Source organism: Chelonia mydas, chromosome 1, assembly GCF_015237465.2.
Source record: "Chelonia mydas isolate rCheMyd1 chromosome 1, rCheMyd1.pri.v2, whole genome shotgun sequence".
In the NCBI taxonomy this organism is placed as follows: domain Eukaryota; kingdom Metazoa; phylum Chordata; order Testudines; family Cheloniidae; genus Chelonia; species Chelonia mydas.
The window spans coordinates 44,061,200-44,086,304 of NC_057849.1; the positions used below are offsets into that span (position 1 = coordinate 44,061,200).

At 38.9% G+C, this 25,105-nt stretch overlaps 1 protein-coding gene across 3 annotated transcripts in view; it reads left to right on the forward strand.

The window, feature by feature from the left end:
• The window catches only part of CDK8 (cyclin dependent kinase 8), a 195,545-nt gene that overhangs the window by 80,685 nt on the left and 89,755 nt on the right, over positions 1 to 25,105 (forward strand). For 2 of the 3 annotated variants that reach the window (XM_027821593.3, XM_007059100.4), the window contains exons 2-4: positions 3,969 to 4,044; positions 22,038 to 22,148; positions 24,724 to 24,864. In XM_027821593.3, coding sequence (XP_027677394.1) covers positions 3,969 to 4,044; positions 22,038 to 22,148; positions 24,724 to 24,864 — 328 coding nt within the window. Of the gene's footprint in view, positions 1 to 3,968; positions 4,045 to 22,037; positions 22,149 to 24,723; positions 24,865 to 25,105 lie in introns of those variants that run through there. The other variant, XM_027821595.3, reaches the window with a different exon arrangement.

Here is a 25,105-nt window from a genome sequence, read left to right on the forward strand (position 1 = left end):
AGCAAATACTCACCAGCAACCACACACCACACAACAAAAACACTAACCCAGGAACATATCCTTGCAACAAAGCCTGTTGCCAACTGTGTCCACGTATCTATTCAGGAGACACCATCATAGGGCCTAATCACATCAGCCACACTATCAGAGGCTCGTTCACCTGCACATCTACCAATGTGATATATGCCATCATGTGCCAGCAATGCCCCTCTGCCATGTACATTGGCCAAACTGGACAGTCTCTACGTAAAAGAATAAATGGACACAAATCAGACGTCAAGAATTATAACATTCAAAAACCAGTCGGAGAACATTTCAATCTCTTTGGTCACTCGATTACAGACCTAAAAGTGGCAATTCTTCAGCAGTCTCTCATTGGAGTCTGTTTTTGAAGTTTTTTGTTGAATTGGAATTAATTTGCAAACTGTACATCATTACATTAGGCTTGAATAAAGACTGGGAGTGGATGTGTCATTACACAAAGTAAAACTATTTCCCCTTGTTTATCTCCCCCCCCCCCCCCCCCCCCCCCCCGTTCTTGTCAACTGCTGGAACTGGCCCACCTTGATTATCACTACAAAAGGTCCGTAAACCACCCCCCCCCCCCCCACCCGGCGCGCGCTCCTGCTGATAATAGCTCACCTTACTGATCGCTCTTGTTACAGTGTGTATGATAACACCCATTGTTTCATGTTCTCTGTATGTATAAGTCTTCCCACTGTATTTTCCACTGAATGCATCCGATGAAGCGAGCTGTAGCTCACAAAAGCTTATGCTCAGATAAATTTGTAAGTCTCTAAGGTGCCACAAGTACTCCTTTTCTTTTTGCGGATACAGACTAACACAGCTGCTACTCTGAAACCTAAAATAATAAACAGTCTACACATGCTTGCCTTCCCTAGGGCTTAACATCCTTGGCAAGCTTGGGAAGTCCCCAACTGCTTCAGACTCTCCCACAGAACCTGTCTCTGTGCCTGTCGGTCTGTGCTTGTCAGTTCACTGACCGTTCTCTTTTCCCCCTTTCAGAAAATCTGTTTAACCATTTAGTGTTCCTTTGATCTCTTGGCTCCCAGCCTTGGAAAAACAGCTATTAAATTTTGGCTGGAGTGTGGAAGTAGCATTTTCATTTAACAGCCTGGCAGTTGTCTTGTAATAACTTGTGTTTATTGGGAGGCTGCTTTTCTAGAGCTATGGTGTTGTCTTCCTGCTTGTTTTCCCATTAGTTCCCATTAAAGTAAAGCAGTACTACTTTGGGTAATGGTCCCTGTTGTATTCCACTAAGACTTAAGTATGCATCTGGAGTTGGAGAATTTGAAAGTAGTGTCCATTGATTTGCTCAGGTGTCCTGGATCGCCTCGTGCTTCTATCTGAGGTGAAAAAGGGCATGGCAGGCTGACCACATCTCCAGTTCCTTCTCATCGCCGTATGGTCCAGATTGGAACTCTGTCATTGTTTCTGATGCACTTCTAAAAACAGTAGTTGTACAGAGTTTTATAGTAGTTTTACTGTTTTTTTTTCTTTCTTAGTTTTAATAGTTAATAGTTTCATAAAATCTTTATATAGCAAACAGCAACATGTCTGCCATAGACAGTACACTAAGGTATCTGAGTGTTTCACAAATAATTTTTTTTCTTTACAGTATCTCTATGAAATAAGATGACAGTATTTCTTCTAATGTTACAGGGAACTGAAGCACAGAAAGATTAAGACCAAAATTGTCCACTAATTTTAAGAGTCCAACTTGAGATGCCTTGGGCTTTATTTTTATTTCAGAATATTTAGCGTTTGTGTAGCACTTTTTTGTTCAGAACATAGCTCCTAGTGATTTTATTTGCAATTGTGAATGCACAGTACTTCTGCAGATCAGGTCCCAGGTGTTTCAGGGCATGCAGAAAATGAGGAACATACTGTTGACCACATGTGAAAAGTTTGGAGTCAGTGACTTGCCCAGGACCACCTACAGATTCTGTTGCAGAGGCAGGGATAGAATCTGGTCCTCCAGGGTGGCTTTGACTGCCATAACCACAAGACCATCCTTTTTCTTCCTGCAGTCCTCTGCCTCATTCATTACATAGTTTCCAGCTTTTGTAATACAATAGAACCTCAGAGTTACGAACGCCAGAGTTACGACGAGCTGACCACAGTCCTCATTTGGAACTGCAAGTACGTAATCAAACAGCAGCAGAGACTTAAAAAAAAGCAAATGCATTACAGTACTGTGATAAATGTAAACTACTAAAAAAATAAAGGGAAAGAAGTTTTCTTCTGCATTGTAAAGTTTCAAACCTGTATTAAGTCAATGTGCAGCTCTAAACTTTTGAAAGAACCACCATAAAGTTTTATTCAGAGTTATAAATATTTCAGAGTTATGAACAACCTCCATTCCCAAGGTGTTCGTAACTCTAAGGTTCTGCTGTATAGAAATAACTGTATCACTCACTCTGCCGTCTTGACTAATTGCTTGAGTATTGTCCCTCCTATGCACTGAATGAAGTACGGGTCCTGTGGAAACAACAGTATAAGCTAGTTTGTTCAATTACTATCATAATATTTATGAACAAGGGGGAAAATTAAGGCTTCACAACTGCTGCAAATAGCTGAGGAATGTTGAGAGTCATGAATCCTGGATTCTATTCCAGGTTTGAGAGGGGAGCGTTCTGTACTGGTGTGTTCCTTCCTTCAGCATGTCCTACATTTGCCTTTATCCCCTACCTGTCCCTCTTTAGCCTGTTCTCTTCTGCTGCTTTCCCTCCTCCTCTGACCTGCCTTAGCTTGCTGCTATCTACCCCAGCCTGCCTTTGTTGTTGTCTTTTTTTGAACAAGTCAGGTTACTCTCACCTTCTGTGTATTACTTGGGAGCACTGATAGCACAGGAGAGAGAGTCTGTTTGTTGTCAGTTCCAGTTCCCAGGGCCATAGTGGTCCTGGCTGTTGGAAGGAGCGGTTGACCAAAAAGTCCTACTCCGCTCTGGACTGGAGCATGCTTACTAGCTGTGTGCAGGTAGAGCATACTTGGGGTAGACAGAATCTTCAGAGAATAATTGTCTAGCCTGTCACAAACCCTTATGAAGCATGTGCAAACAGATTGGAAACCTTGTTTTACTTAGTGTTCTGGGTTCTGCCTCATAGTGCTTGTGGGACAGGAAAGACCCTGGTGGTGTGTGTGCGGTTAAAGACCTGGCTTCCCAGAGGTCCAGGACAGGTAGCCCTTTTCTCCTATTACTCCTTGTAGCTGCAGCTGCTAACAGGCTTCAAGACCAAATGTAAAAATAAAATAAATAGCATCCCCCTCCCCTGCTGTCCACAACTTCTAGTTTCAGGTATTTCACATTTATTAATGGTGAACTAGAAGAGTCTTTAGTCTGCAGGGCTGAACAAAATGCTGAATTTACTGCTGGGTTTTAAACTGCTTCGAGGATTTGATTGGTAGGAACAGGTTTTTCAGTATGAAATTTTAGTTTTGTGAGGTTTGGAGAAAAGGGAAGATAATTTTCCTTACATGCAAGTTTTAATTAATTTAATGTACCTCTTGGGATATAAAGGTATGCATGATTTTTCAAAATCTGTACTGTGAGTGTTTCAGAGTAATTTTTATTTCTGTGTAAGCTGATGTACTTGTAATTTTATCAACAAATTGTTTATACCCCAGATTTCTTCACTAAAGACTAACTTCTCATATGTGATAAATGTAAAATTGTGTTCTTGAAGTCATTGTATTGAATAGGACCTTAAAATGTTTTCTAATATAATAACTACTTGTATTTGAGGTTATCAATCTAGGTGCTGGTAGTTAATACAGCTTAGTTCTTATTTCTAAGGTAGCAAGCCGGGCATTAAAAACTACCAAAGGATCAAAAGAACATGATTTACAGAACTTAAATTGCTTGGAAGCTGTTATCTGAGTAGTGCATAAGTTTGCTCTGAATGCACATAGCAGTGTGTTTAAAAACTTCTTTTCTTCTTTCACAGGAAAGATGATAAAGATTATGCTTTAAAACAAATAGAAGGTACTGGAATTTCTATGTCTGCATGCAGAGAAATAGCAGTAAGTAACAATCTCTTTTTTTATCATCAGTAAGACTTTAATAAAGTATTTTTTGAAGTGAATGCATCTTAATTTAATGTTTTAGTTTCAATGAATCCTCTACCTTTCTAAATACAGAAGAAAATCTTAAATTTGAGGTTTAAAGTAAACCTAATTCCTTTATATAAGAGTTTGTCTGTTAATTTTTCGCTGAAGAATGGTGCAATTCCTAACTTACATTTTATTATTGCATATTTAAGCATAATAAATCATAATTATCTGTACCTCTGAATGCATATTGATTAGTACTGGAAATAAGTGTATGATTTTCTCTTTATTAAAATAGTGACTGTCTGAACTTTGTTATATTTTTCAGCACTGTTCGTTTATAGTAAGTTTGGGTATAATGGTTTAATTTTAGTTTACAATTTATTTCCTTTCCCATTGAAAGACCTTGTACCCTTAAAAGTAATATAGCCATATCTGATCGCAAGGGGAGCGCTCAAAACAAATTTCCAATATCTTGGCAGATAGCAGATATCAAATGCAATTTTGTGTCTGGATATTATGTCGGTCTGTGACTTTTTTTCCTGTCTAATATTTAAAGAGGAAAATCATAGAACTACATTTTAATGCAAATAGTTAATGTAAGACAGAATATATACATCCTGTAAATATTCTATTATTCATATAGAACATTGATTAATTTTTTAGATTTGGCAGTGCACCAGATCCACTTGGTGATATTAAGACCCTTAATTATTTAAATGTCAAGAATTTGGTGATTCACTAATCTTAAATAAAAATTTTTTTCTTTGGTTAAATGAGCTGTCACTTCTTCGTAAAATACAAACTCATGAATCTTTAAATATATCTTTTTGTTTAGGATCATTTTTGTGTGGATCCCTTGATTTCTTATTTTGTTCCCAAATGATTTCTTAATGGTGCAGAAACATTGTTTGTGGATGCAGATAATTGACCGTTCTGGTAAACATCTTCCTGAAATTAATGCTTAGTTTTTTTATGAAAAGTTGATATGAGAGAGGTGAGGTGTGATGCTTTTGATTTTGATAATTTTATTACTTTATTACCAACGAAATAGATAATATAAGATTAGAATTGTATTTTAAAGACCTAAGCCAAGACTGAGACATGACTAGTGATTTTTGGGTGCCTAGCCTAAGACATCTTAAAGGGTACTGACGTTAGAGAATAAATGCTCAATAGCACTTCCTGAAAATCGGTCCATTCTACTGCAGTTCAAGTTAGGCACCCAGACACTGAAGGTCTCCCTCCCTCCCTCCTCCCAAAAAAATCTCTAGTCACTTTTGGAAAACTTGACCTTTTCTTAAAAGTGGAAAATCCTAGGTGTGTTTTTGTTTGTTTTTTTTGTTTTATTAACTTGTTGTGGATATGATAGTGTGACATAGAACTGAGTAAGACTGTGAAGGTCCATGAAAGAGTTTTGGTGAGAGACTCAATATTTTATGAAATAACATTCTGTACATACTTGGAATGCTGCTATTATTTAAGGTTTCTTGACACTTCCCATTATAAGACTCTGTTCTTAGTTGCTTATAACTTTGCGAAACTCTAGCCATTTGAGCTGAAATTTTCCATACTGAGTATCTGCTGCAGGCTGAAATTGTTTTGGAGAATTACAGCTAAAACAGTTCAGGTGTTTCAAAGAGAGAGTAGGTGAAAATAACCTTTTTTTTTTTCCTTTTTGCCAATGTTAAACAATGCTCATAACTGTTGCGCCAAGAAGCTATAGTCCCTCCCTGATTTGGAGTGGGGTCTTGAAATTTGGTAGTGGGAGTCACCCTTGTGATAAGAATGTGTCTTTTGCTGTGCCCATGAAAAGTCACCTAAATTTGGCCAGGTTATGAGCCTCTGAAAATGTCAGTTTGCACATGCTCAAGAGAGACTTGTTTGGATACCAAATTCTCTAAAGATTCCAGTTTTGAACATGCTCTGTCCCAGGGCTGCAGGGACTGAACAGGACTTTTTCTGCAATTGCTCTTGGACACCAGGGGCCACTATAGTGCCAGCTGTTTGGAACTGAGAGTGGGGAGATGCTCACAGTGCTCTTGCTGACTGGATCCAGGAACTAAGGAGAACGCACAGCAGTGGGATGCAGAGGGGTCAGGAAAAAGAGTGGGAGGGTGAATGGATTGTAGGAGCCAAAAGGTTCAGGAGGAGCAGAAGGGGTAGGCAACAGAAGCTAGCTGGGTGTGGCAGCGGGCGTACAGGGGCAGAAAGGTCTATGTTCCTTCCTTACAGAACTTGGAATTGAACCTCAAAGTCATCAGTTGCTGTATTCCTTTATCAGCAAATAGCTGTGAAACCTACTGGCAAAGTGTGTCATCCTTCCTTCTCCAGGGATTGGGTCACATAGAGAATAACAGCCAGCTGGGGCTTCCAGTAACTCCATTTAAATCAAGTGAATTAGAAGATTACTATTAGCAGTACCTACGATATGCTAAGTGCTGTCTAAGCACACAGGAAGAACAGTCCCTTCTGCTTTCTGAGCCCCTCTGCCCCATCCCTTCTCCTTGAAGCATTCTGTTTGGTTTAGGGCACTGATGTTTGTTTAATTATCCAGCTGTGGATCTAAAGGTTCTAACTCTTCTTATGATCCAAGCTGAGGATTAGTATGGTTCCACAGTATGGAACTTCTGTTTTTCAGGTTTTTTTTAAAAAAAGGAAATTTCCTTAATTACCTTTAAAAAATGTCCAGAGAATCCAATTTTCCAGGGTAGCAATCAGCTGCCTTAAGTGTGAGACCATTCCTTCCTGCAATCCACTCCCTCGTTCACTACATTCTGTCCAACATTTTCAGCAAGGCAGGGGTCCTGTAGACAAGTCTCCTTTCATACACAACCCTGATTCATCCCCAGAGCGTCAACCATTGTGTGAATTGATTGAGTCTGGGTTCCTGAGAGGGAAAAATAGTATGTGACCATATAATTAAAGACTGCGGTGATACATGCTGTGATAAAGTTCCTCCTCTGCCTTGGTGGGTTCTGCACTTTCTGGCGGATTTGTTCGCCTCAGAGGTTCATGGCAGTCCTCAGTTTGGCTCCTTTTGTTAGTGGCACAAACCTGCCATTCACTCAGCTAACCTCATCACTGGCCAGCATGGGGAAAAGGAGAACAATCCCCGCAGTCTCTGCTGGGCCACCTAATGCGTCGGGGAACAGGCCAGAGACCTTACCCTCTGGTGGGACCCACAGTCCAGATCAACTCCTCTTATATATCAAATAGAGAGATGGGGGGGATGAGGGGGAACCCAGGCCCGCCCTCTACTCTGGGTTCCAGCCGAGGGCCCTATGGTTTGCAGCTGTCTATAGTGTCTCCTGTAACAGCTACGTGACAGCTACAACTCCCTGGGCTACTTCCCCATGGCCTTCTCCCAACACCTTCTTTGTCCTCACCACGGGACCTTCCTCCTGATGTCTGATAACGCTTATACTCCTCAGTTCTCTAGCAGTACGCCTACTCGCTCTCAGCTTCTTGCACACCTCTTGCTCCCAGCTCCTCGAATGCATCTCACTAACTGAGGTGAGGTCCTTTTTAAACCAAGTGCCCTGATTAGCCTGCCTGTCCTAATTGATTCTAAAGTAGCGTCTTAATTGGTTCCAGGTATCCTAATTAGCCTGCCTGCCATAATGGGTTCCAACAACTTCCTGATTGTTCTGGAACAGCCCATTATCTTACTCAGGGGAAAGGGACCTGCTTAATCTAGGTTAAAAAAACCCTAAATGAACCTATATTACATTGACTTTATTATCTTGGAGCCAGCTGGTACAATGAGTTAAAAGATCATTGCACCACTATGCTAGACACTGTTCAAAAACCTAGGAAGACAATCCCTCCCCCTCCCCCCAGTCTGCATTAGGGCAGTCTGTTTTAGTGCATTGTCATTTGATTTATTCACTTTGTTGCCTAACCTTTTTACTTTATCAATTAGCTTTGTCATTAGATGGTCTCTTGACCTTGTAGTTCCTTTGTAATATTTGTCCAGCACTTCAATAGTAAGTGGCACTCTATTAATGTAGTATAACCTAATGATCCAGTGGTTCTTAACCTGGGGTGCACGCACCCCCTGGGGATGCGAGATGTCCTTTCTGGGGGTGCGAGACGTGCCATTTTTTTTTAGAAGGTAAATCATCGAAAACACATTAAACAGAGGCACGTAAGTACAACTACCTGGTTTCATCAAACCTATGTATTTATTAACATTATATATATTTTTAACCATTACAAACAGGCTTAAAGAACTGACCTACTTCAACGATTTTTGATAAGGGGTGCGAGAACATATTTTGAGAACCAAAGGGGTGCAGGCTGCAGTAAAGGTTAAGAACCACTTCCTTCTGGAATTTTATATGCACTGTAACCACCACGGTTTGCTATGGGTAGTAGGCTGTGAAAAATCCTTGTTCTCTAAATATGCAGAGTCTAGCAACGTTTTAGCATGAGATCAGATTAGGAATGCTCCACAGATGAAATTCAGCGTCATTAAAGTACTACCTTGCTACAAGAGATGCAAACCTACCCATTGAAGTATAATGGTTAGTAACTGTTTGAACTATCAGCGCTTTTGCTTTGGCTGCTGAGGAGTATTTTGCTATCAGGAAAGTTTCTGTGCAGTTTAGCTTTGTAGCGAAATGGGGACTTCTGTGAATTGGCATGGTGGTTTTTGTCTGCTCAGGACTGAGGTGGATGGACAAAAATGTGTGGGGAAAGCTTGTTTTGCATCTGGGTGCTCTATTTGTATATTATAGCTAGTTTTTTTTGGTGCAGTTCCTTTTCTTTTGGGGTTTGGTTCTGGGATAGGGTGGAATGATTTAAACCAGTGATTAAATCACTGATTTGATTTAATTTATTTAAATCAGTAAGCAGGAAACCTTGATTTAAGTAATCTATTTTAATTGTTTTGCATTTATACTTATTTTCCTAAAGAGAGGTTCATTCCCATTGTTTGGTGTAACCATTAAAACATGTCGCTTTGCAACTAAACATAGCCTCTACACTAAAGTTGGTATTTCTTTTTTGCTACCCAGGAGGATACACTATATCTGTACACACTTATTTAAGCAGTTTTATAATTGAACATGCCTTTATTCATATTCTTAATTTTTATTTTTTCATGTTAGACAATGATGACGGACGGACACACACACACAGACAGAGAAATGTGTGTTTTAAACTTGTGATTTGTGTCAAACTGTGTTTGGCTGGAAATTGGAATTCAATTAAATGTACAACAGCATTTAAAAATTGTATTAGTTAAATAAAACTAAATTGAATGTGCTAGATACATAAAGAAAAAAGTTGATCAAAAGATATTTTGCATTTAAAACTGACTTATTAAACAAAGGAAGTATTATCTGTAGTTTGAATTTTAGCTGATACCTTCTGGTCACGAAATCCTTCAGGTTTTGAGAACTTCTAGGTCTCATCCTCTCCCATATTGTTTTTGTTTGTAGATTGGAAGAGGAAAAAAAGCTTTGCTTTTTCAACTCCCATTTGGTGTCTCAATTTGGAGTGAACTAATCCAAATTAAGAGAATTTTTTTTCGGCACCTGCAGAAAAGGCTACTGCTGCCAAATGCTATTTAGTGCGTCTTCAACAAATGGTGGTTCTAGGGGCTTAGCCCGTGATTTCCAGCAATTCAGTAGTTTGCCGTGCTGCCAAAGTTTTTAAGAAAACTTATACTGCTTGCATGGTTCACCTCCAGCCCTGAAATTCATTGTAGTTGGCATGATTATTATATGCCAATGCTATAGCAGTGTATTTTTTTCAACTGTTAGGCATCTACCCTTGTACATTGTTGAGAATATTGTTATGAAAATGCAGCAGAGAATTGCTTCTTCGTTGCCTTTAATTTAGCTTTGTTGGGGGTTTTTTCTACACTGTTCCTTGAAGTTCTTTCCAAATTTCAACAATATCAGCAATAAAACAGCTATCCTTTTGTAATTTATCCAGTGCTATGGAAATAGGATTCAGTATGTTCAGCATATTTTCTGCATTTCTCTTCAGTTCAATTTTTAGTGGTGTTGCATATTATTTTATTTATTTAAATGGTTTCAATAAATTCTCATAAATTTATACCTTAATGTAGATTGTCATAATTTCACATTTAATTTTAAATAGGTTTATTTTGAAATTAAATGCATTTTTCTTTTTAATCAAAAACATCTAATCTTTTTTTAATCTATTTTGTTTTATCCATTGTCCTGTTGGGAGGAGTCGCTCAAGATGGTAGTAGGAACTGTTCTAAATTGTGAAAGTAATAAGTTCTTTTTCCATATATAAGATAACTTCCTGGGAACTCCTTTTCTTAGGGATGATTGATCGATCAAGCCAAAGGATGGTTCAAGTCTGGAAGGGTATTTCGTCAACCCTGTTGGTCAGGTGAAGGAAACATTTTCCACAGTAGTGAATTCTTGTCTGGGTGGTTAGAGAAACCATGTTAGCACCTGCCTTACAAAGCAATCTTAATGGTTCTTGTCAGAAGATATTGACATCATTTTCTTAACAGAGGTAGTCAGAAACTTTTTGAATGAGAGTCAGATTCTGTCCTGCTAGAGAGTCCAGAACAGTGGTGTCTGACTTTTTTTTCAGCCTGGGTGTTGAACATGCTTTATAAAAATCTGGGGGGGGGTTGTCATAAATATAATCATAATAATTTGGGGCAGCGGTTCTCAAAGTATGGGACGCACCTCCCAAGGGAGGTACGGGAATGTGTAAAGGGAGGCTGTGGTACTCTGTGCCTGAAAGCAGCACCCTAGAACCCCCATATTCACTACTGTCATAATTATATGATTTGTACAAAGTATGCCTTCGGAGGTATCATTTTAGAAGTCTTTATCTGTTGAACTTTAATATCCTGTTGGATTGTATGTGCTATCATTGTGTTTGAAGTTATGAAGTTTTGCTATATATGTGTTACTCAACTACGTTGGAAATTGGAAATGCCCACAACCAGCCTTTCAGGTACAACAGTGGAGGCGCCAGATGTGCTAATGGCCTGTTAAAGGGAATGCACACTCACAAGGATTGTCCCAGGAACCGTATGCAATGGAGACTTCTGAGATAGCACGTAGACAATGGAAACTGATTGAGCCAGGAAACAAGCATAGATGTTTCCAGCAAGCCGGAAGAAGCTATGAGAGGGGGAAGTGACATAGTTTGGCCTCCCTCCCTCCCCTCCCCCCAGCTCAACATCTGGAGTACAAAGATTTTGAAGGGGGGAGGTGGTCCCAGGCTGGAAAGGAGAGTCCCAGCTTGTATATTAAGGAACTATACCATCAGGGTGAGACACTGCTTGATTTAAATCCAGTCTAGTTTATAGAACTAAGACTGCAGATTTATTTTATTTCTTAAGTAACCAAGTTTGATCTGTATGCTTACTACTTATAATCACTTAAAATCTATCTTTCTGTAGTCAATACATCTGTTTTATATTTTACCTTAAAGAGTGTGCTTTGGTTGAAGTGCTTGGGAAATCTGCTCGGTGTACAAAAGCTGATGCATGTCCTCTCCACGCTGAGGGAGGGGCAGGCTGGGTAATAAACTTAGACTGGTCAGGCTTCTGACTAGGGCAGGGACAGTTCAGTCCTGGGCTCCTAGGCTGGAGAGTTGGGGGAATTGTCTGGAACCTCTCTATTGTTAGTTCATAAAGGGCTAGGAGATGCATTCATGTAACTCAGCTGGGTGTGTCCCTGCCTATGGGTGGCTGTGTAAGTGCAGTACCTGGATAGGCTTGCAGCTTGTCACAGCATCACAGTATGAGAGGGAACCCAGGTTGGTATGCCAGAGGGCTCAGCAGTACCCCAGTTCCAGGTTGCAACCCAGGGAACCCATCACAGAGGCATGAGCGCTGTGTGTGTGTGTGTGTGTGTGTGTGGTGGTGGTGGGTTTAATAGCTTTGGCTGTCAGCCCTGGGCAGCTGAGGCTCATGCAGAAGGTTCCATTCAAACCCGGGGTTAGAGGATAAAGGGGACAGCTGGAGCCCAAGCTGCCCTGGGCGGAGAGCTGTTCGTCAGAGCCCATATTAAATTCAGATAGATGAGTCTACTGATATATCAAATGCTGCACAGCTACTGGTATATATTCGTTTTGTTACAGCAACAGAATTAAGAGGGGATTTCTGTTTTGCCATTGACTTCCAACACGAGGAACTGGTAAAGAGCTTTTTAAACTATTAAATAATTTTGTCCAAGACACAGGCCTTGACTGGGGACATTGTTTTGGAATTTGCAATGATGGAGCACAATCTATGACAGGACAGGGTCGTGAGAAGGCTACAAAAAGTGGCCTCTACAGCAACCTGGAATCATTATATGATCCACAGACAGGCAATGGCTGCTAAGAAGATGCCAGAGGAGGTCAGCGATGTTCTTTCAGTTGCAGTAAAAATTATAAGCTTTATAAAGTTGTACCCGGTTAATTCAAGGGTTTTTGCCATTTTATGCAGTGATGGAGGCCATACTTAACACAGTTGTTACGTGCAGAAGTTTGTTGGCTGTCTTAGGGCCAGGTGCTGACAAGATTATGTGAACTGCGTGAGGAAGTCTGTATTTTTCTTGCCGATAATAACTTGTACAGCATTTCAGTGACACTTAGATATCCTTGTTGTCATATCTGGCAGACATATTTGAGCAAATTAATTCTTTGAATGTGTCACTTCAGGGATGAGATGCAAATGTTTTCATCGCTAATGATCGGATAACTACATTCACTTACTAACTTGAACTGTGGTCTTCACATGTGAAGCAGGGATCTATTTCCATATTTTCAACAGTGGAGAGTGTTGTGCAACAGTGCGGTGATCTGTCAGTTGACAGTATCCAGGACGTAATTGTTCAGCACTTAGGCGGGCTGCAGGAGCAGTTTTGTGAATACTTTCCTGAAGTGGGCAAAGACAAATGTAATCAATGAGATCAGGAACCCATTCAGCTTTAAGCCGAATCCAAAAATATGCTGTCCTTAAAAGAAGAGGAAATCCTTATGGACCTGTCAAGCGACAAAGAACTGCAGCACAAATTTTCACAAATGCCAGTTGCAGACTTTTGGTTATCAGTGGGATCTGAGTTTAATGTGTTAACACACCAGGCTCTTAAAGCCCTCATTCCTTTTTCATCCACCTACCTGTGTGAATGAGCCTTCTCAGCATTAACCATAATCAAAACAAAGTATCGCTCCCAGCTTGCTGTTGAAGATGACTTACATCTCTTCCTTTCTACACTGCAATTTCGAATGCTACTACTTTGGACAGTGAGGAAACACACCCCTCCCACTGATAATATAGGACAGCTGGATATTGTACTGAATTAATATATCCTTGTTTAGTGTCATGTTTTCTAAAATATTTGTGGAGTTTTTTTTAGCTGCTTCCATTTGTACATATAGGATTTTGTTTGTTTATATTGTGTTAGTAAACTATGGGGAGGAGCAGTAATTTTTTTCATAGTTCAGGAAGGCTCACTATGACAAAATTTGAGAACTCCTGCACTATTGCACTCCCTTTATTTCACTGGAGCAGCACATAAGGAACAGAAACCACATACCCAGAGCAAGACTATCTAAGCAGGAGATGATGTATCTGGCTCTTATGCATCCCTCCCCATAGCTTCACATGGGGTGAGGAGGGAAGTGGCTGGGAGCATGCTGAACGCAGGTTATCTTCAGTGGTGTATGGTTCCTTGGAGGCCATAGCCAGCTCCTGTGAGCAAGACTGCTCTGAGTGTGTAAGGACTGGAACAAGAAATCAGGGAGCCATAACTGGTTGACTTCTCATTTTCCACTCTGTTGGGCTGCCCTAGCTGGAGGGGAGCTGTCCTTTGCTAGGCACTCTCCTAGGCTGAGGCAGAGCCAATTGAGTTCCTCACTTAGGCTTCCACTGCTTGTCAGAGAGACTAAGCAATGGAGTTACTACTTCTCTTCCTTCCATGTGGTGTAGCAGGCAGTAGTAGGGGAGCTGCTGCAGTGCTGTTCAGAGCACTGCAGTCCATGTTAGGGTTGATGGCAAAAGATAGTGGGAGGCAGCTGAGAGGGTGATGCCTCCTACCTTCATAGCAATGGGCTGATTCAAACACTTCTGTTGAAAAATTGCAGTGATTACTTGTTTTCAGTTTGTGACCAAGTATACATTTTCTTAGCAGACATGCCCAAGGACCACAAAACATAGGCATGGGCATAGACAACTTTTTTTTTATTTGGTACTAGAGTTGGAGGAAAAAAGAAGGCATATGAAGCCAGGCATGCTATCTTTTTTGTCGTCTTTCCTCGGCAAAGTTTCTGGATGAAGTAGGAATCCAAGGTGGTTACGTAAACAAATCATAAAAGCAATTGTTTTCTAGTGTAATCAACAAATCAGGTGTTGCCTTTCTTCATCTTGCCACAATAGTGTTCTACAAAGAACTGAGTGACTTTGTTAAGCCATTACCTGCAACAGGAATTAAATGTCAGTTGCCTGATACTGTTAGCATTTCTGTGACGCCCGATGAACCATTACTTAAGTCTTTCCCTTTGTGTAACTTTGTGGAACAAGGCTGTTTTTTCTGCTTATCCAGTTTTGATGATTTTCAGTGGCTGTTATTCTGAAGCTAGTGATATCATAATTGTTTCTACCATTGTACAGCTTTTAGGCACAAACTACTTTTGACAAAGTACACAGATGAAGCTTTTAGACCATCTGGATTTTCTTAATATGAAAAAGATGAGAAAAATTTGAGGCAACAAGCTTCTTCATGTCACCACAAAGCAGTTGTGTTTTTCAGAAGACCACAAAGAACTTAGCATGTCACCAACATTTTCAGTACTCTTGGAAGAAAAAAGAAAATAGGAAGATCCTAATGAAAATAGTAAGTAGTATAAATTATGTTTCCAGACAAAGACTAGTATTTGCGAGGCAGTTATACTGAACAAGCTGAAAATATGCCCTTATATGGCGAGGTTGACTGCAACTTTATTCAGCTGCTTTCTTTCCAGGCAGAATATGATCTTGATATTTCAGGGTATCTGAAAGAGTCAAAACAAATTCACAAGTCCGATTATTCAGAATGAGATAATTGAAATTATGGCTCTTAAAATCAAAAGTGATATTTCTGATAAAATTTCTGGAGAGTGAATTATGCTTGAGGAAATGGACTTCTCCAACAAAGAGCAAGTGTTGTTTTGCCTGCAATATGTGGATGATAACAGGGAAGTTCATGAAGAGTTCATTGAATTGCACAATATTGCCTGTACATCAGTGCAGGAAATCGTATCAGTAATTAAGATATATTATTGCATATAAATCTGAGAATCAGCAATTGCAGACAATTGATATGGCAGGCTTAGTATCAAATGTAGCAGTGTTTCTCAACCTTTTTGTGCTGGTGACCCCCTTTGGACTTATGACCCCCTCCTACACTAAGACTGGAAAAAATTGTGACTTCCTACCTTAAATATCATTATGCAAATTATGAAGAATACTGGCCAACCAGCGTTAATAAGCTAATGTTTCAAACCAACACAAATATATTGAGTAATTTCAGTTCCTATACTCTTTTATGTTACCAAAGAGATTTCTTGCCCCCAAAAATATGCTGTCATTAATAGTAACAGGCTTCACACAATCACATGATTTCACTGCTGCTTCCTGTCTAGACAGTGGTGGTGTTCTTCCCAGCTAGCAAATAGTGTGTGCACACTTTTCAGCGAGGTCATCTTGTGCAGTGGATAAATTGGTAACAAGAGCGCAACCAAGTACTTCACAGAATGAAGGCGTGAAGAAAGTGAAGTGCAGAAAATACGATTGCATCTGTTTTAATGTATGGTTTTACAGTGATCGGGAAAAAAAGTCATTGTGTTGTGTGTGCAAGTGCAAAGTTCTGAAAGCATGAAATCTTCAGAATTAATTTGGTGTTGTGAAAGTAAATATTCACAGTTAAAGAACAAGCCTCTTGAGTTCTTTAAGGGAAAATTGAACAGTTTGAATAGTCAGCAAACACTGACGTTGAATACGAGTAATGTCAGTAAGAATGCTCTTGAAGCTTCATATCTTGTCACTTTGTATTGCCCAAAGATGTAGGGCATATACAGTAGCTGAGAATCTCATAATTCCTGTGGCATTAGATATGGTTACAAGCATGCTCGGCCATGAAGAGGCAAATAAGCTGAAAGCTATTCCTTTGTCAAATGATAGAGGTTTTGAGGTGTATTAATGACCTGGTTGATGACATTTGTGAGCAGTTGGGAAATTTTTTTTGAAATGCAAGTTTTTGTCTGTTCAGTCTGATGAATCAACAGATATTTCAGGCTCAGCACAGATCTTAGCTTTTGTTCAGTATAATTCAGATACTACTGTTGAGGAAAATATGCTCTTCTGTAGAGTGCTGCCTAACCTCACGACTGGTGAATGTCTATTTAACATGTCTGAAGTTACTGAATATTTTGAAATTGATTGGGGACAAATCTGTTGCTATATGCAGTGATGGTGCCAATGCAATTGACTGGCAAGAACAATGGGCTTGTTGCAAGATTAAAAACAATTATGCTGCATGCAATTTGGACCCATTGCTTCTTACGTCGGCAAGCACTTGTTGCAAAAGGAGGAATGCCTTCTGAGTTGCATCAGGTGTGTGATGAGTCTGTAAAAGTTGTGAATTTCAAAAAAAGCCAGCCTCTATCAGCTCACTAGTTTGCAGCTTTATGTGATGAAATGGGCACATTTCATAAAAGCCTTCCCTTGTATGCTGAAGTGAGGTGGCTCTCATGGGGAAAAGTGTTAGGCAGTCTTTTTGAATTGCAAGCTGAAGTACTTGTGTTTTTTACAGGATCAGGGTTCTCCTTTTTGCTAAATCATTCATCGACCCATCATGACTTCTTCAGTTGGATTACTTAGCCAGGCATCTTCAGTCATCTGGATGAGCTGAATATGAGTTTAAGGATCACACAAAAACATAAATGTGTTGGGAGACAAAGTGAGAGCCTTTGGAAGTAAGCTTGGCGCCTGGTCTGCTCAGCTTCAGAGTGGAAACTTCGAGTCATTTCCTCTGAGTTGCGAATTTATGAAATTGATTTCCGATGACGAGTGTGAAACAATTAAACATTATGATTGAACATGTTCTTGAACTTAAAAAGCATCTCCATGACTACTTTCCACCTGATGATGAACTTGGCAAGAGGTGGATAATCTGTTCAACAAAAGAGTAGTTGAGTCTGCCGAATTTATAGGAAACCTGTAAAATAAACGGATTGAGCTTTTATCTGATAGAACACTTCAATGTTTGTTTTCTTCAGAAGACGTGTGCATGTTTTGGATGGTGCAGAAGCATGGGTATCCCGAGCTTGTAACCGAAGCTTTGAAAGTTTTTAATCTCATTCACAATGTCCTATTCATCTGAATTGGGATTCGCATTGATGGTTGCAATAAAAACAAAGCAATGAAATAAATTATCTGTGGAGAAATACCTGCTGCTGAGTGTTTATTCAAGTCAACCCCATGTTAAAAAAATTAGCTGGTACAAAATGGGCACAAGTGCCTGATTGAAGGACTCTGTAAAACTTGCAATTTGTAAAAAGTGAATTTACAGTTTTTCTGTGTAAAAATGAACTTTGATCTGGCGCACACAGGTTTTTTTCTTACCTTCAATTGTGACACACCCTCCCCCTACCAATAACCTGTCCCTCAAACTCCCCTCCTTCCTCCGGGGATTATGACCCCCCAGGTTGAGAAACACTGAAATGTAGCAACAGATTGTAGCAGGAGGAACGATAAGCTATATTTACTTATTGCTATAGGCATGCCTTGAGGTTGGTATGCCCAGGATGCTGTTAAAAATAATAGTAACCTAAGAAACACTGGTGCAACTGTTCATAAAATCTCAGAATTAATTAAAACCTCGCCCAGATGAGATGCTGTGTTTTGGGACATTAAACATGAAGTGTTAAGTACGATAGCAGGAATCTGTGTCCTCTGTCCAACAAGATGGACTCTGTAAGGTAGCATTGGATTCAATTTCTGAGAACTACCTTGCGCTGTTTGCAGCTTGGAAGGATACAAAGGATGCAATGAATCCTTAAAGGAAAGCACATTGGTGGCACTGCACCTAAATTGGAAAAGTTTTTAATGTCCTTGTTATTGTGCTAAGTTGAAAAATCCTAAATATGATAAACAATTTGTCCAGCCTCTGCAGGGTCAGACATTTCAGGAACAGAAGGTGAATTTCTTATGAAAATGATGTTCACTTCAGTCCATCCGATCAGATGAAAGCCACCACTTATTCTGGGAGAAGAGTTAAAGATAGTTGACATGCCTGAGCTTCCAAAGAAGAGAAGTTCTCAAGGAAATATAAATAGGGACAGGTGACCTCAGCTATCTAAATACAGAAAATGTATTTTTTAGAAGAACATCTGCTTTACAGTAATTGACTTTACAGTGTCCAGTATTCAATCAAGATTTGAACAGAGACTACAAAATTATTCAGCCTTGAAACTCTCCACTCGAAACATGAAAAACGCAGGTGCAAGATGTGGTTGGTTCTGATTTCAAGTAGGATCAGCTTATTACTCAGCTTTATCTATTGCAAACCAACTGTCAGCTTACAGGAAGATAGTTTGAAGTCAGTTCAAAAATACGTTTGCTCAGCCAGACTGAATGTTAGCTTCTTTTCCAAAGTGATGAAGTTGATAAAAATATTTTGATGGTATTGGCAGCCAATGCTATATGTGAGTGTAGTTTCAGCACTCATCGTTTTAAAACATGGTTTCGATCCATAATGGGACAATCATGTCTCAACTGGCATATGATTTTATATGTACACAAGAACATAACTCACTCTCAGCTTACAGATGTTGCCAAAGAGGTAATTTAATGAAAACTTGGGTAAAGATGGTTGTCTGAAACTGTGTCAACTTTGTAAATATTTTTTTTTTTAAATTGTATTTTAAAAATAAGGCTTTGAATAAGTAGTTTTGTGCCAGGACTGAATTTGTCCACCTTTTTAATAAAGATAAATGAACTTTTTGTTTCAAACTCGCTGTTTCCTTTATTTATTAATGCAAACCCTACATATTTTGGGGGGTTGGGAGGAAGCTATAGCTCCCATCCTGCAGGCCTCATTATCTATTCCCATGGTTGGTGCAGAGCAGGGGTTCTCAAACTGGGGGTTGGGACCCCTCAGGGGGTCGTGAAGTTATTACATGGGGGATTGAGGGCTGTCAGCCTCCACCCCAAACCCCACTTTTCATCCAGCATTCATAAGGGTGCTAAATATATAAAAAAGTGTTTTTAATTTACAAGGGGGGTTGCACTCAGAGGCTTGCTATGTGAAAGGGGTCACCAGTACAAAAGTTTGAGAACCACTGGTCTAGAGTAAGTCTGTTGGTAGGTAGGATAGTAGTAAGTTTGTTTTTGTCAAAGTAAGCAGAGTTTCTAACTTCAAGTGGGATTTTTTTTTAAAGAGACTTAAAAATCATGAACTTTAAAATAAAAAAGACCCAGAATGTTTGGGGAGGGTTTGGTCTTCAGGTTTGAGTATTTAGATTTCATGTTTTTAACTTTCCCTCCCTCCTTTCCTTGTTCCATGTTTTTAACTTTCCCTCCCTCCCTTCCCCCTCCTCCCCCCCCCCCCCCCGCCAATCATTAGGGCTAGAAATATCCTCTTCTAAAAACGAAAGCTGAGATTTTCATAATTACCCTATTCCAGGAACTGGGGCTTTAGGAAATATACCAAATACTATAAGGCTTGCAATAAAATCATTAGAGTTGACAATATCGTATAATCTTTCTTTATATATTGGCTTTTCTGTTGCAAGCTTTCTTGTAGAACACTTTCAAATAATAAAGCAATGCTTTTTCATCATATCTTTGCATTTTGGTCTCCGGTTTTAGTGTTGTGGAGCTGAATATTTGGTTCATAAGAATCCACAACTTTATTAAAGTATATTTACATAAAACCAAGCTTGGAATGGAAAATCTGATATGAAACTCAGAAAATTTGTCGATTGAGAACCTGCATATTAAAATGCTTCTGTTTTTGTTATATTTGCACTGTGTTCTTAAAATCAACTTTTAGTTTAAAAATTTTTTTGGATTGAGCAATAAGTGATAATTTGCAAGGTGGTTTGAAATTTTTTTGCTTTATGAAGCATCTATCAGGCCAGGTGTGTAGGGTTTTGGTTTTTTTTGGGTTTTTTAGGTAGTACACAAATGTATTCAAACATCCATTCTTCTATCACCATTTCGGTCAGAGCTAGAATTGTCATATGTAATTGACTAATAAAGGACTGATAAAGTGGAATGGAGCTGGCTGGCGTAAGCTATAATTTTCCCTTTGTTAGTTCAGCAGTATATTTCCAGTTACATCAGAATCTTTCCTTTGAACTCCCACTTCCAGGGAAAACAGTTTATTAGAAGCAGGTTTAATTTTATAAATAGAAAATGTTAATCTGTTTATTTCTTCAACATTTTATATTCAAATACTATTTTCATTAACTGTGTTTATGTTTGTTAAACTAGCCAGATGCTGGTTTTTTGTTGTTTTTTTTAAAGTGTGATTTTTCTCTGGCAGACTTAATGTATTATCTTGTAAGGAGACCTCTTAAATATGCATTGAAAATGAAATCTAAAGTTAGCCATGGCTTGTCTTAATAAGTGTTCCATTTGCAACCCACAAGTTAGCAAAATATCCATCTGTTCTACTTTAATAATAAATAGGGATGCAATTTGGTCACGGATTCCGTGACTTTACTGGACCTCCGTAGCTTCAGCTGTCAGCAGTGGGGGCAGAGCCAGGGCTGTGCCCTCCCCAGTGGCTGCAGCCAGAGCCAGGGCTGTGCGCCCATTGCTTTGGCCAGAGTTGGGCTGCGACAGGGGCTGAAGCCAGCGCTGTGCCCCCCTCCAATGGCGGTGGCCTGTCCATGACTTTTACTAAAAATAACCATGACAAAATCTTAACCTTAATAATAAGCAACACTTCTTTAAAGAAACATCGGAGCAAAATATTTTAAAGTAACATCTTTACAAACCATATGATTTTTGAATGTGCATTATTTGCAGAGTTGTTGACGTGAACAAGAGAACCCAAACAGGCTTGTTCTGCCTACTGTCCTGGTCTTGTAAATGTAGGTCTCATACTTCTTTCACCTAAACTCATCAGGTGGTTGCTTACTCCTTCTAGTTGATTGTTATTGACAATCTCTAAAGGAGTCCCATCCTTAAATGACTGTAAGGCTTTGTCTACACTGGAAACTGAACGACAAAACTTTTGTCATTCATGGGTGTGAAAAAAACCACACACCGCGAACGACAAAAGTGTTGCTGACGAAAAGCGCCGATGTGAACAGCACTGACAAAGCTACCACCGCTTGTTGGGGGTGGAATTTTTTTGTTGGTGGGAGAGCTCTCTCTTGCCAACAAACAGCAGCTACACTGTGCCTTTTAGCGGCATAGCTGTAGTGGCCCAGCCGTGTTGCTGAAAGGTACATAGTGTAGACAAAGCCTTAGAGATGTGATCAGGATGCAGGACTTTGAGGTGATTAGGAACTGGTGAGGAAGCAATTGGGGAATTACAAAGGCTATTATCAAGTACGGGAACTGATGAGGAGGGAAAATTTGATATATGTGAACTGTGAGTTTTCATATTTGTACAGAACTGTTGATCTTGTGAAAAAAGTTATAAAATTGTAATTAAGTAACTTAATTTACTTGTTTAATTGAGGTAAGTGTTCAAAAAAAATTATACTTAGTCTATAGATGGCCCTACTTTAAGGGAGATGTTTGACCCAGTTTGTCTGATTTCAAATTCACAACTAATTCCTTCAGTAGAAAAAACAAATAAAATGAAACATATGCTGTTTTTCTGTGGATTAAAGGCCTCAAAGATTAATTTTAAAAAATAGGCTTCTTTACAAGGTCTTAAATTACAAACACATTATTTGGCCAATCCCACCCGACCCTATTGCAGTCTCTGGAGGCATAGATGTTTCTGTAATAGATTTTCTTTGTTTTGCAGCTGCTGCGAGAGCTCAAGCATCCAAACGTCATTTCTTTGCAAAAGGTGTTTCTGTCTCATGCTGACAGGAAAGTGTGGCTTCTCTTTGACTATGCTGAACATGACCTCTGGGTAAGATGAATTGCTTGTAGATTATGGGTTTTGGGGTTTCAGTCATGAACAGATAAACCGATAAATAATATAAGTGTACCACAACTGACAAACAATGTGTGGGGGGGAAAGATGTCTCATACTTCACATGGTGTTTGCTACACTGTTAATCTTTATTTTCAGAAGTAGTATTTAGACCTGCATTTTGCAGTGATATTTACAAAATTAATTACTGTAACATTTGTTCAGATATAGTGTATACCTTTCTAATCATGATTTTATTAATAAAAGCTTTTGTATTTTAGTTGGATTGCTGTAATTTTTGTCAGAAAATACCATTTGACATCCTTTAGAATGTAAGGAAAGACTCCGGGACACCCACCATGTATCACAAACGGAGATCAGTGGTGTGAAGTACACTGGAAAATGCCTCATGCTAACTTACACTATATCTGACCTGTGAATAACCAAATAGGGTCAATCAAAATGTACAGACATAAAAAGTTCATTGACCTATTTCCGAATTGGGGTCTTCCCGCTGATCTCATGTTCTCCCTCTACGGCTTCATCTTTTGTAAAATAACTAGCCTTTTTAGTTGTGAATTAAGTTTTTTTTAAATATAAATAAATGTACTGCATCCAGAGAAAATAAAATAGTAATGCCAACAGAAGTGCCAGGCTCCCCTATGATTTTCATGTCATTAACTGGAAAATTTTACTGTAAGGTTGGTAAACAAGTATCCAAAACACCGTCATTCAGCTTGAGTTCAATGAAGTTTAATTTAAAGGGACAAAATAGATTGTGTTTTGGATTCCGAGCATAGCTGTCAAATCCTTTGACCTACTGTGATATTATAAAAAAAAAAAAAAAAAAAAAAAAAGGTGTTACAGGGTTTCAAAAAGACGGACACAATGAAAATATCAACGTTTGACGTGAGATGGGATTTACTTATGTACTTACATAAAGATTTCCATAACCCCTTTCATGATGTAGCATTTCTGCTCTCTGTAACTTATAATAATGGACAGTGAGATAAAAACACGTATATCTTGGATGGAAATAAATTTGAATCTAAAATGTGTGATGTGCCTTATAATTAGGTATAGTTTAGTAGGCTATGACTAAGTGCAAAGAGAAACCATCCTCAACTATAACTTGACACAGATGTTCTCTTCCAGTTTAGTACTTGTTATATTGCTGGTACTAAAATTTAAAACTTTTAGGCTTACCTTTTACATTGGTATAAAAGTGGTTGTAATCATGGTATTTATCTTACAGACTACTAAATTCTGGAATATAGAGAGCATAAGGCTAATGTGTCCCCTTTTTTCATGTTTTGTCCATGTTCATGAAATGATAAAGTACAGATGTTTAGGAACACTTGAGTAACTGTTTATTATGGTTTTGAAGGATAGAAAAGGTGGGCATTTAAAACCCCTCCCCCATAAAATCCTGAATTAGCTCAGAGCATTGTGATGGACAGTTATACCTTGAAGACACTGACCCAAATAGCAGCAGCACATGAGCAACAACCAGCTTGAGGTCTCTCGCATTTTATGTAAACATCTGAATTCCCGAGCTGTTTTGTCTTCTGAATTATGACAGTACCTGAATGAAAAGAGTCTGGCTGTGTTGTGGTAGTGCCTAGAGGAGACTCCGACGTTGTTCAGGCTCTACCATGCTAGGCACTATACAAACACATAATGGAGATAATCCCTGCCCCCAAGGTACTTGTAGAAAGGAGGAAATACTTGAAGTGGCAGCTAACACCATGACACCACCTCTTCCGTTGAAGGTCGTAGCATTGGACCTTCAAGCATCACAGTATATAGTCTAGAGGTCCTCTTGGACTTCATTGGTTCTGGGTATGCAAATAGTCACAGCCATAATAAACATTTTCTACCTATGACTTACTCGATGATTATTAACTTTGGATGGATGGATTGTGAAGCTGACAATGCTCATGGTGGAAGCAAACAGCTACACACACATGCATATGCATTTCCTGGTCAAATTACTGTAAAAGAGAGTTTTTAAAATTACAAACGAAAAAGTTTGATGCAAATATTGCTTTGCAGTGATTGTAACTCAGATATTGCGTTGCGCTAGTGTAAGAGAACCTGAAAGTGATATGGACTGTAAACTGACTGATTTATTATTATTGTGCTGAGATGCAAAAAATAAATGGCATGTCTAAAGAGAATAGATTAGAGATGCATTCTTTTCGTTTTAATAAGCTACTGTGTTAATGAGGGATTGAGGAAATTGTTTTGAAAACCGACTTTTAAATTGGTAGTAACATTGTAAAAAATTTTTTTTGATTGTGGTAATTTATATAAAAAACTTCCTTGGGATAATGTCTATCATTTTAATTTCCTTATTAGTTCTTACTAGAAAATGAGTGTTTTGTATCGTAATACTTTAGATGCTATTATTCTTGTAATAACTTTTAAATTACATGGTTTTAAAAATGTATAGCAATAAAAAAAGATTAAAAAAGCAACTGTCAAGCCTACATAGGGAATCACTGGAGGTTTCTCTTTTTTGTAAAACATTACTTTTTTTCTTTGTTACTATTGATATTTTCTCTTCCAGCACATAATCAAGTTTCACAGAGCTTCTAAAGCAAACAAGAAACCAGTTCAGTTACCTCGGGGAATGGTGAAGTCACTATTATATCAGATCCTAGATGGTATTCACTACCTGCATGCTAACTGGGTGTTACACAGGGATTTGGTAAGTTGACCTGCAGTGGGGATTAACACGGGGTAGAAGATTTGAGAGCAAAGATTATTGTCTTTACCAGTAGTCATTAGCAAATAGACCTTTATGTGCTAAGTACGTAAACAAGTAACTATATGTGTATATATACTGTCCACTAAACCTTAATGAATAGACTTATACTATGTGTGTAAAACCTGCTATTATTTGACATGCATTGGATGGTTCCATTCTTATAAAAATGATGCATGTCTGA